The 12,740-nt window shown below is 39.2% G+C and overlaps 1 protein-coding gene across 2 annotated transcripts; it reads left to right on the forward strand.

Annotated features, from left to right (window-relative positions):
• Positions 1 to 25: 25 nt before the first annotated feature.
• EIF2S1 (eukaryotic translation initiation factor 2 subunit alpha) lies at positions 26 to 12,650 on the forward strand. 2 transcript variants are annotated; one of them, XM_075151868.1, is made up of 9 exons: positions 69 to 180; positions 1,135 to 1,306; positions 3,105 to 3,346; positions 4,895 to 4,974; positions 5,822 to 5,973; positions 8,661 to 8,767; positions 10,619 to 10,716; positions 11,681 to 11,824; positions 12,122 to 12,306. In XM_075151868.1, exons 3-9 carry the CDS (start codon positions 3,106 to 3,108, stop codon positions 12,245 to 12,247), a joined length of 948 nt encoding a protein of 315 aa, XP_075007969.1. In that variant the 5' UTR covers positions 69 to 180; positions 1,135 to 1,306; position 3,105; the 3' UTR covers positions 12,248 to 12,306. The 2 variants fall into 2 exon arrangements, with proteins under 2 accessions (XP_075007968.1, XP_075007969.1); XM_075151867.1 differs by lacking the exon at positions 1,135 to 1,306 and having other exon boundaries at positions 26 to 180; positions 12,122 to 12,650.
• The last annotated feature ends 90 nt before the right edge of the window (positions 12,651 to 12,740 follow it).

Here is a 12,740-nt window from a genome sequence, read left to right on the forward strand (position 1 = left end):
TTGAGACTCTATGGTCCTGGGGACGCGGGGCTGGCCTATCGCGTGCGCAGGAGCGGGAGCAGGGCGGGCTGGCGCCTGCGCAGTGGGGCGGCGGTGGCCAGGCGCACGCTGAGGCAGGAGCGGGACCAGCGCGAGACTCCGGGCCGCGAGCGCAGAGCGGGACCCCTCGGCCGTTGCCAGGTAGCGGCTGCGCCCCTTCCCCCCCACCCCCCCGCGGCCCGCCGCCGCCTCGGGGTCTGGCTTCGCCACACGGCCGGGCCGCGGCTCCTCCTGGCTGGGACCGCTGTGGGCCCGCGGTGTCGGGAGGGGGCTCGGCGCGGCTGAGGGCTGGGCGCGGGCGCTTGGGCCCGGGCGGGGCGGGAGGGAAGGAAGGACCGGCGCCGCCACAGCTGCGAGCTTCCCAGGCCGCGACGCCGCGCTCCGGCCCACCTCTCGCCCTCACTGTGCCAGAGGTGGAGGTGGGCCCTTCCCGGCCCGGCAGCGGCTGTCGGCCGCCCTGGGGACCGCTTCCCTTCTCTGGTGCTGTAGCTGTCGTTGGGCATTGCCTGTGTCAGCGACGCTCCAGCGGCCGGAGGAGTCGCTGGTCAGAAGTTACTCCATTTTCCCCAGTTTCCGCAGACACTTGTGCGGCCGTGGGGGCTTAAACCTTTGCTGAGGCGTTTCTAACGTCTTGGAAAGATGATTTCCAGCGTTGGCGCTGTGGGCACTGTGTTGCTCCTGAGAGGCTTCCCACGGAAGACCAAAATTAAAAGCTTGTGTCTATGGAGAGGTGTAAAATAATCTGTGTGCAGAGCAGTGTTTGTCCATTCTTGCTTGCCGTGGTTGGGGTTTGTTGCTCTGCAATATATCTTTATTCTGTATCTCATAAGTAGACATGTAGGATTGAGCTGAACTGCATTAAGTGGGCTAGAAAACTGAACTGTGAAGTTTTTATTTTTAGTCTTGGAGTTCTTTGTTCAGCTTCAAATTATATGAAGTTATATGAAACCTTTAGAGGAGTGTTTTTATAATCCTTTACTATTTTGTATTTTCCCTTTCTGGAAATACGGGTGGGCACAGTGTTCTGAATTGTATGGCTGTGTGTACGTAGTGCTTGGCATTACCATCTTACTCTCTTTTTAAATTCTCTTATAGTTAGAAAGCATTAGCACTGCTGTAAAGATCAAGAGTAAAACTTCAAAGTGGTCATTACAACAAACCTTCTGAAGAAGTGATGCATTTGACTCAGCGTCTTAAACTCCTACTTCTGTAGGAAACTTTTAGTATGAAACTTCTAGGCATAGAGAAAAGGAATTGAACTAACCTGGTGAGTGATGAGTATGTGAATTCAACATCAGGAAAACGAAGAGGTTTAAGCATTGCTTCTTATCACTACATGATTATGAAGCATTAATTTTGTACTTTTTTGAATGTATAATGAAGGAATCCTGGTTTTGTTTTTCAGGTTTTTCCTCCTGACTAGCAATATGTTGGGGGGCACTTTTTTCTTTTTTTAGTGCTTCATTCACATCAGGCTAGTTCTGTCTTCTGTTCTGATTATTGCCTTTGCTTTCTTTGCTGACAGGTGGCCTCTGAAGCAGGTCTTACAGGATTATTCCATATATCTTGTGCTGAGTTTAGAAAGTCATCTTCTGGAGTGTAGAGTCTGCTTCTTCTCAATGTTACAGAAGTTTAGAATCATAGATAGAATAGTTTGGGTTGGAAGGGACCTTTAAAGGTCATCTAGTCCAACCCCCCTGCCATGGGCAGGGACATCTTCAACTAGATCAGGTTGCTCAGAGCCCCGTCCAACCTGACCTTGAATGTTTCCAGGGATGGGGCATCTACCACCTCTCTGGGCAACCTGTGCCAGCATTTTAGGACCCTCATTGTAAAAAATTTCTTCCTTATATCTAGTCTAAATCTACTCTTGTCTAGTTTAAAACCATTCCCCTTGTCCTGTCGCAACAGGCCCTGCTAAAAAGTTTGTCCTCATCTTTCTTATAAGCCCTCTTTAAATACTGGTAGGCTGCATTAAGGTCTCCCTGGAGCCTTCTCTTCTCCAGGCTGAACAACCCCAACTCTCTTAGCCTTTTCTCACAGGAGAGGCGTTCCATCCCCCTGATCATTTTTGTGGCCTCCCCTGGACCCATTCCAACAGGTCCATGTCTTTCCTGTGCTGGGGGCCCCAGAGCTGGATGCAGTACTGCAGGTGGGGTCTCACCAGAGTAGAGTAGAGGGGCAGAATCACCTCTACTTTTTGATGCAGCCCAGGATACAGTTGGCCTTCTGGGCTGCGAGTGCCCATTGTCGGCTCACGTCCAGCTTTTCACCCGTCAGTACCCCCAAGTCCTTGGCACGGCTGCTCTCAATCCCTTCATCCCCCAGCCTGTATTGATACTGGTGATTGCCCCGACGCAGGTGCAGGACCCTGCACTTGTCCTTGTTGAACCTCATGAGGTTCACATGGGCCCACTTCTCAAGCTTGTCCATCTGTCCGTCCCTCAGGCGTGTTGACCGCACCACTCAGCTTGGTGTCATCTGCAAACTTGCTGAGCATGCACTCGGTCCCACTGTCTATGTCCTCGATGAAGATATTAAACAGTACCAGCTTCACTCTACCTCTTACTTTCTCAACCTCTCACATGCTGTCTTATTATGTGCATACAAATACCTTTGTGAGCGCTGCAGGCTTCTTCTCTCCCATGTCTTCCTGTTAAAATCTGATTTAAAATTTTACGCATCGTCATGAATTTAGATGAATGCAAGATGTGCAGTGCCACCTTTTCACCACTGGAAGTCTCTTCTCTACAGTGTGCTATGGATAGGTAGTATGGCAGTTGAAGTGGATAATAAAGCCTGGGTAGCAAGTTTTTTCTACTTTAATGCAAAAAATTAGCATCTTAGCAAACGGTTGTGGTGATACTAAAATATTTTAGAATAGAAATTTTAATTTCTATTAAAACCTAAGTACGAATTGCACAAGCCTTATCCTAATTTGCGGGTTTTGTACCAGTGTTCCTCACTATCCTTACTGGTCCTTGCTCATTTTTTACCATGTTTGTAGGAGAAGTCAGTCATGTACTGTGAAATAAAATCTTTATTTCTTTCTGCTCAAATTCCAGAATGCCAGGACTAAGCTGTAGATTCTACCAGCATAAATTTCCAGAGGTGGAGGATGTAGTGATGGTCAATGTTCGGTCCATTGCTGAAATGGGAGCCTATGTCAGCCTGCTGGAGTACAACAACATTGAAGGCATGATCCTTCTCAGTGAGCTATCCAGAAGACGTATTCGTTCCATAAACAAACTCATCCGCATCGGGAGGAATGAATGCGTCGTGGTCATAAGAGTTGACAAAGAGAAAGGTATTTGGGGATGTTGTGGGCTTTATCAAGATTTAATTCATAGAGAGGAATACAGATAAACTAGGTGGCTTAGGTATTCACTGGTTTTGCCAGGGGTTCTTTTTTTTTTTTTAAGGCACTTAAGCAAAGTAGACCATTATCATGCCATCTGATATTTATGATCATTCTACCATTCCTCTGTGTCCTTTGGGAATTGAGTTAATGAAGGTCAATCACATCAGTAAAGATTTGCGTAAGTGGGTCCTCACCAGCTCAATGTTTGGTCAACAAACCATAGCGAAGTGGAATTTTCTTTATCTGTGTAGATTTTCTAAGTCCTAACTGAAGAGAAGGATCATCTGAAGTAGTGATTAAAAATCTAAATGGTGAACATCTAATGCTCACAGTCCATCCTGTGCATTAACAAGTCTTGAACCTTGGCTATAAAATAGATGACATGTATGTAATTATTGTACCACATGGATTCTGTAGACGGTTACAAGTTGAGGTTGTACAGGCAGCTTTGTCTTTTCCTGTCTTCTGAACATTTGAATTTTTTATTCTAAAGGGCTTTTTAAATATATTTTCTATTTAGAACATGTCCGATTTTGATAATACAGTTCCATGCAATCTTTAAAATCTATATCGAGGTATAAAGAAATAACGAAAATAAACACTGAGCACATCTTCTAGAAACCTGACTGTTAGTATGATGTTTCTCAAGTAATATGCTTTTCTAGAATACTTCTGAAACTGCAGTTAACTCTGAGATTAAGTGATGAATGACAGGATAAAAAGAAGCAGAGAGGAAAGACAGACAAGAAGAAACTTATTTCAGATAGATCTGAAGTAAAATAAGTTTTCCAGCATCTCTAATGAAAGGATACTTTCTCCTGGAAATTCATTTCATTCTTATATTAACAGAGAAACACATCTGGAGTTCACATAGTGATCTTTTATTGAATCTTTTGGGGAACCTATAGTTTGTGAGAAGTAGGTGGAGGCCTTTTCAAATTTACTAAGAAACGGTTTAAAAGTTTTTTTCACAGACAGTTCTCCCAAAAGGGTATCCAAGGAGTTAGAGTCAGAATTTGAGGCCAGACCTACTTTTAGTTCAGAGCTAAACTGATGGAGTGCCAACCTTGAATGAAATTGAGTTGAGCACTACAAAAATATGCATCAAACTTGCTTCTTTGTACACTGGTATGATTTTTGTCAAAACTGTGTACAGCGACAGAAGAATGGATCACTGACTGCTGAAACATGAAAATTTCTTCCGGGTTTGCAGAGAAAACATTCTTAGGGCAGTAATTTTAAAGGATGTTGTACAAAAAATTCGCTATTGTAAGTATTTACAGTTGAAAGAATAATTTAATACCCTAGTTTGGATCAAGATTTGATCAAATTCATTAAGGTTTGGTTTTGTTACTTTCTGTAGCAACAGATAGAGATAGTGTAGGCAAGGGCCAAATGCTGAGCCAGAGTGTTTGTTCTTTATGCTTTTCTTCTGAAGCAGTTAGACATAGTTTGCACAATGCCTAACACTTTCAAAATGGTTTTCCCCAATAGGTTATATTGACTTGTCAAAAAGAAGAGTTTCTCCAGAGGAGGCAATCAAATGTGAGGACAAATTCACAAAATCGAAGACTGTAAGTTGCTTTGCTAGATTCAGGCACTGTGTATTGCCAGCTTCTTTCCTGAGCAACCAAAATGCACAGACATAAGATAATACGAAAATAAAGTATTGTTCTCATTTATTAAGCACACTCTGATTCTCATTTACCCATGCAAATATATATAATCAGTTCATCTGTCCATGAGTGCTCTGGTAAGCTGCTTCTTAATTAATGAGTAGCTCGAGTAATAGGTCAGTTGAAAATCTGTGATGTAAAGGGGGAGGTTTAAATGATTAGAAATCCCAAAGCATATGCTGGTTTAGCACTCTGTGAACAAATTTTACTGAAAAGGCATGCAAGTAGTTTAAGGCATCAACTCCCTCCCTTACTACTGCGTGGTCTTACACTTCTGAGTAGAACACTTACCGTTAGATATTACTTTGATTCTAACTTTTTTCCTTTGTATGCAAATATACTGTTTAACAACTTGATAATACTTTTTGCATCAGTTTCCATGAGAGAATAATTGTATCTTCATAAGTACAAAGTAAAGGTTTAGGTTAATAAAGTGGTTTTGATATTTTGTAAGTTCCTAGAACTCAGTATGTAATTTATTGCTAAATATAGGGAAGGATTGTATTGCAACAGCATGCAGTGTTTAGAATCAAGACACTTTATCATTGATATTTTTTATTGTTTATTTGTTTGTTAATCAACAATTTTGCTTGTGGACCTTGATCTGCGGGACTCAGTATTATGCTGTACAAACTCATAGTAAGAGTCAGGCATTACATGAGAGTGTGAGTCTGGATAAGTAGTATGGGGGTTGTTTTGTTTGGGGGTTTTGATTTGGTTTTTTAATACCCCTTTTGTGTTCAAGGTTTACAGCATCCTTCGTCATGTTGCTGAAGTCTTGGAGTACACTAAGGATGAACAGCTTGAGAGTCTGTTCCAGAGAACTGCCTGGGTATTTGATGACAAGTACAAAAGACCAGGATATGGTGCTTATGATGCATTCAAGCATGCAGTCTCGTAAGGACATTTTTTCTACTTCTAGGAATTTATTTCATAATTGTAGAGAAGTATTTCCTGGAATAGATCCATCATAATGTTATTTTGGGGTTTGGGTTTTTTTTTCCCCAAAGTCAGTATGTAGAATGCACTGGTAAAGTAAACCTAGTAAATTTTTACATCAGTCTTCCAGTTGCTTGTTGTAGGCTTCTCGGTCTTACTGCTTTCTTCAAGTTCCCAATGCTTTTGAGAAAGAAGGCTCAGAGTTGACTTGTTTTTATCCCTCTTTGAGTGTGCCACTCTCTGTATGTCAGTTTTTTTAAAAGTAGTGATTGAATTTGATGTGGAGAAATACTAAGGCACTTGGTGAATAATATGTTATAAGAGAAACATGTAATTACAAACACTGGAGAGATTTCTGTTGCTACAGATGAGCCTGTGACATTTCTAACAGAAGAAGCAGCACTGATCTTGGTTGTGTGTCAGAATTTACCTGTTCTTAGTCCCAAGCAGATGTTACCAAGCATATCTAACTCTGTCTGAGGGTATTTCTACTCACAGCTGACTGTCAGTCTTCCACTGCACAGGCAGAATTTTTCTTTTTCAAATGCAACAGGCAGGCTTGTTACTTCTCTACACTTCCAAACTTAAAGAATGGAAATGGGTTCATGAACTTAGAAATGGAATTATGAACAGAAAGTTTGGAAACTGTGATGCTAAGGGAGTATGCACTGAGATAGATTGCTCTTAATTTTTTTTGTCTGGTATTTTAATTTGCTTTCAGAATTAACCTATTTTTATCCTGAAATTGGCAATCCAAAAATAGGTTTCTCAATAAACATTTCCAATTTTACTCTTTTATAGCACATAAGCCTATAAGTGATGAACTTGAGTTGAACACTACATGGCAGTAATAAAATTTTTGAAATTGTGTTGACTTAAAGAAGCAGGGCAGTTGGTAGCATTTTGTGATTAACTTAAAACCATCTCTGTTTTTGGGGAAGAGAATTTGTATGCTCATTTGGACTGAATGTGCTCTGTTTCACAGAATATTAATTATTTTCTAATGATAGCAAATTTGGGCACATTGCTGCAGAAGGAATTCTAGATTATTCTGTAACTGATAAATGCTTAGTTAAACACCTGTATACTAGAAGAACAAAAAAATGTAGTTACATTGGCTGTTTAAGCTTCTCTTAAACTCGGAAAAATTCCTAAACACACATGCCATTGGTTGCTCATCTGCTATTCAGGTTGGAGCACAAACTTCTGAAGCTGTCTGTTCTCAAACCATGTTTTCATCAGTAATGCCTTAAGATTTCTGGCAGTGGACTGCAACTTTTATTTGTTCCCATTGTGCTCCTACATGAAGCTATAGTGGTTGAGAGAAAAATGTGGATATTGCTTCCTATGCTTGCTGAAGTGCTTTCTGGAGGCTTAGCATGTGCTTTAAGACTTTGACTTGCGGTTTCTTTCTTAGTACTGAGGATTAGTGTTTTGGGGTTTCACACAGCAGGATACCGGTGGCAAAACTTTAAAGTATATTTACCTTCTGATCAGGGGGACCTATTTGTTGAATACCTACCAAATGCTCATGAAAGTAACTCGAAGATTTAACAGACTAGAATGTAAATGAAGAAACAGAATTTGCGTGTCCAATAAATCACTTCTGCCACATGGGTTCATATTTTTGATGTGTACAAACTGCCATATTTTTGGGTTCTGTTTGCTTATGTTTGACCTTTCTGCTATCTATACTCAGTATATAAAATCATGAAAGATGATGTTGTTTTAGTAACAGAGACCAATTTCCAATATTGGCTCTGTTTTTCGGGCCATTTTAGTTCATGTTTGCCTGCTAGTACGATTGTACGTGATCTGGTATTGCTTTTCAGAGAACTGCAACTCCTATCTCTGAAGAACAGGAACAATTTTTGTGAGGAGCTTTTTGGTTATGGTCTCTGTTTCAGATATATTTTGGAAAAAATTAATACAGCAATAAAGAGAATTGACACCACTTCTTCAAACGAGAGCTGCTAGTATATATGGATAAACAGCAGAGGAGTTTGCCTCTGTGATCTCCAGTTTTTAAACTATTAGCTTGTGATCTAAAAAAACCTTCATTCTTTCTTTAGCCAAGAATGTAGCCAGCAGATAAGTATCTGTCTGTGATCCAGTCACTGTTAAAAAGGAGTAGAGAATAACATGGAAGTGGTATAGGTTACTTTGTAGAATGACAAAAATCTTGTGTTTGAATGAAACACCAAAATAATTCAAAAACCTCAGATTCATCATGGATTCTCTTTCATGCGATATGGGTTTATCTTCAGATTGGAGGGAACATAAATACCAAGCAGCTAGATACTTTTCTCACTCTGTGTACCATGTACGAATGGAGCTGGACAGAAGTAATTCCTTTTCTTAAAAAAATAAAAATTAAATAATAATTCAGATCTGTCTTTCCAGAAACAGATTGAGTGAACTACTTTTCTGCTTTGTTGTTAAATGATTCCGATAGAAAATATTTTGGAAATAGATGTGTTTATTTTCTTCCAGTGTTTCAATGGAGTCTTAAGACATTTCCCTGTTTTCATTGCCTAGTAGATCTCTATGATTATGCATAATACTATTGAAATAGTACCAGAAGTTAACGTTGTGTCATATTCCACTTCAGTATAACTTCTGTAATGTTGCTTTGCTTGGCTCAGAGACCCTGCAATCCTGGATAGCCTAGATCTGACAGAGGAAGAGAGGCGTGTATTGATTGACAACATTAACAGACGTCTGACACCACAAGCAGTCAAAATCCGAGCTGGTGAGTTCTTTCCAGATGTTCATTGAACACGTCTTGACACTTAAGTCAAGTTGGTGTATATTTTTGCAAACTATAAACTCAGTTAATACTAGTGTTGGTGGTGCTGAACTGTTCTTCTAGAATTAAGACACCTTAATCAAGGATTGCTTGCAAAATGCCTGTGTGGGTTCTATCTTGAAGTCCAAGGTGGTTTGGCTTTTATTTTTCCCCTGAACTGCAGATTCCTTGGGACGCAAAGTACTTGTGCTAATATGTAATGCAGTCTATCATACTGCGCTGACACACAATGAATTTAAATATTTTATAGTTACTACTGCATCCACAATATTCTTTTTCATTATTCAAAGTGTTAAATTCTTTGGTTCCCTCACAGGATGATTGATCTCTGTCAGCATGGCTAGGGCATATGTCTTAGCCATTTGCCCGTGAACATGTGAAAATAGTTCCGGTTTTGCTCTGGGTGTAATTCTAATTGGTTGATTGCAAACCATTCAGCAAGATACATTAGAGATATGCGAGGCTTATGTTAATGTATTCATAAAGTGTATGAGCTGGTTTGTCTCTTACTATCTCAGTGCGGGCAGAAAAAGCACATGACTGCACTACTTAAGAAGGCAGTCTTTTTACTTTAAAACTGTAAATCTGGTTGTGCAGCTAACTGAACAGCCTAAAAGCGTGCTTGCCATTAAGTAGATAGTCAGTGTAGCAGAGTCACATTTTGTAACGAGATTGAGAAATTGCCTCTGCTCTGCAAGGGTATATTGAAGAGCATTAGCACTTGTTGATTACTGTGGAGAGAAGAAAAGATAAGCCACATCCACATGACAGTGAAGTCAAGCAGAGAGTGCAAAAAGTAAGGTAACAAAAAATTCCTTTATGTATTGCTTTAGATCACCATAAGTTAACATAAACTTCAGAAATGTAAGTGGGATTTTATTGCCATGAAGAATGAAATTGCCAACATAAATAGCACTTCATTAGTTTTGAAAATAAAGTTTCTTGACAAGCATGTTCTCTTACTTCCTCCATCTTGCCTATTTTGTTGTGACGATCTAAGTTGTTTTTAATTTTGTCTTCAAAGCAAGCTTAGAAATTTTCCATTGGCTTGTAGTCTCATCCTGAGACTGACTGGGACACTTTTCATGAATTTGTTTGTGATAGCTGAGAATTAGGTTGTTGTTAGTCACCCAGAAGTGAGAATTTCTCTGTGTAGCTTGGTCTTGCACCATTGCTACATAGGTAAAGAAATCTTTGTCCTTAGACTAATCAGGGTATTACAGATATGACCAGCATTAGTCTATGCCTTAATTTCCAAACATCTACAAAAAGCTGTAGCTAACTATTGCTTTAACTATGTGTTAATAAAACTTACCTTAAAACAAAAAAAATTTAAAAAAATAATTCCAGTGCTCCTCAAGTGATGCCTGTGTTGTAATTACTGACAGAATTCCATGAATTTGTGGATGTGCTCTTTTTCAAGTTTCATTTTTCCTGATGGATCTTTCATTTTCTCTGCTTTTATGTCTTCATCTCTCCATGTGAAATACATAATTATTCCCCTTGAGTTTATTGGGTGAGAGGTGAGTGAATGTGGGTATATAATTTCATATCTTGGCTTTTCAAAACACAATGTAAAATGTTGTATGTCTAAAGAATTTACGAAGACTTTTACCTCAACTTACAAGTCAGGAAAGTGAAATACCTTCCTCAGCTTTGGGAGCTACTGAGGCTGTCATTGTGGATAAACATTAGTTGCTAAAAAGCTTTATTAAAGCTTAAGTTAAAAAGTTTTAAAGATTCTATAGCTTTTGGTAACTTTAAAGTGTTATTATTTGTATTCCTCTGTCCTAGATATTGAGGTTGCCTGTTATGGTTATGAAGGCATAGATGCAGTAAAAGAAGCTTTGAGAGCAGGCTTGAACTGTTCCACAGAGAACATGCCCATTAAAGTAAGTTTCTGTCTTAATAGTGAAGTCAAAAGCAAAGTTTTCTGATGCCCTCAGGTACCAGTAGCATGCAGTTGCAATTGTTACAATCACGTAGCTGAGGCTGGGAAGCCGTGCACTTGCTTTCTGATTCTTCTCTAGCAGGTATGTAACACACTTCCTTTCACCTGTGTGCTGCCAGATGTTCGTGTGTCTGTGCTGTGGCTTCCCAAGTTCAAGAAGCTGTATATATTCTGTTCAATTTATTAAAGTCTAGTATTGGCACACTGCATATCTACTACTCCTTTATGTAGCCTTAGGTAGGGAGCAACAAATTTTATTTTCAGATAGAAGATTATATAAGAAAAGGAATGTTTGGTCCACATATATTGAGTGTTGGTAGAATGGCTACTGTACCTGGGCCTAGTTTTTCACCCCAAAAATTTTAGGATATTGAGTGCATTACTGAATAAGTGTTTGCAAAAAACTTGAAAGCACTTCCTTCTTTGAAAATGGTTTCTTATAATCGTTTTTTGTAACAAAAGGAAAAGTTTATTTATCCAGTCATCTTTTTTTTAAAAAAATAAAAAAACCACCAACAAAAATACCAAACCCAACATACTGGTTGTCACAGTCTTTTAATTGTTTGAAAAATTATGTGGTAGGCTATTTTACTGATCTGCAAAGTGGATATTCTCTCTGCTTAGCAATATTTGTTTAAATAAACATGCTATGTAGAATAACTCATGTTGATGTTGGAAATCGGACAGGCTGTGCGCTTTCTTGTCTGCTATTTCCGTCCAAGTTGTTTGTACTTCTAGAAAGGATTTTTCTAATGGGAAAATGTTTGTTATTCTGGGAATTGTACATTCAGAACTGCATTGCTCACTTTGGTTTTGAGATTTTTCTTTCTTGTTTTTGTTACTGAGTTTCTTTTTTTTCTTTTTTTTTTTTTTTTTTTTACCCCCCAATCCCTACAATGTGATAGATTAATCTGATAGCCCCTCCTCGGTATGTGATGACTACAACAACACTGGAGAGAACTGAAGGACTGTCTGTTCTAAATCAAGCCATGGCTGTAATTAAAGAAAAAATTGAGGAGAAGAGAGGTGTCTTTAATGTGCAGATGGAGGTAAGAACACATTACATTCTAAAATGTAATTTTGTTTTTTCTCGCAATGTTTTTAAAGTAGAGCAAGATCGGTAGTCCTAGGAGAAATTTTAGCAAAAATGTATTAAGAAACTAAAAAAAACCCTAAACTTTTGTGTTTGTTAAACAAACGGTCAAAAATTCTGATTTTCCTGGTTTTTATTGTGTGACTTCAGATTGTATTTTATCTCTTGCTCTTTATGTAAAATTGGAGCCTACAAATATGTAAGATCTTTCTTAATGACAGTTTACCATGTTTTCTGTTTGGGTTTTTTTCAGCCTAAGGTGGTTACTGACACAGATGAGACTGAGCTTGCAAGGCAGTTGGAAAGACTGGAGAGGGAAAATGCTGAAGTGGATGGGGATGATGATGCTGAGGAAATGGAAGCCAAAACTGAAGACTAAATGTTCTGGGATATTTAGAAGAGAGACCATATGAAAAATTAAAGACCCCATTGCAAACACTGTGGGCTAAATCTTTCCAGTATTGAAAACTTCAAATGCAAATACTTGAAGTGTTTTACTGTTTTAAAAAGACCAGGCTCTTCTAAATAACATTTTTTGCAGCAACTTACACAAATTGAATCCTTTGAAGGGAAGGTGCCTAGTCAAATTCAAGACACAGATCTGGTCAGAGGGAGGTTGCAGCCCCATGCTTAACATTTTCATACATAACAATTCCTAGTTGGTGATTACAGCTCAGTGCATCTGTTAATGATCTTTCCTGGGAGCACCAAAACCAAGAAGCTGAACAGTTCTATACAGAATGTGTTTGAGCAAATATTCAATAAATTTCTGGGCTTTGTAACTCCCAAGATTTTTTTTTTCCTTTTTTGTCACATGGCCTAGAGTGGTAAGAATATAAAACCTGGAAGGATATGATCAGTGGGTGACTCTC

Source organism: Calonectris borealis, chromosome 5 (assembly GCF_964195595.1).
Source record: "Calonectris borealis chromosome 5, bCalBor7.hap1.2, whole genome shotgun sequence".
NCBI lineage: Eukaryota > Metazoa > Chordata > Aves > Procellariiformes > Procellariidae > Calonectris > Calonectris borealis.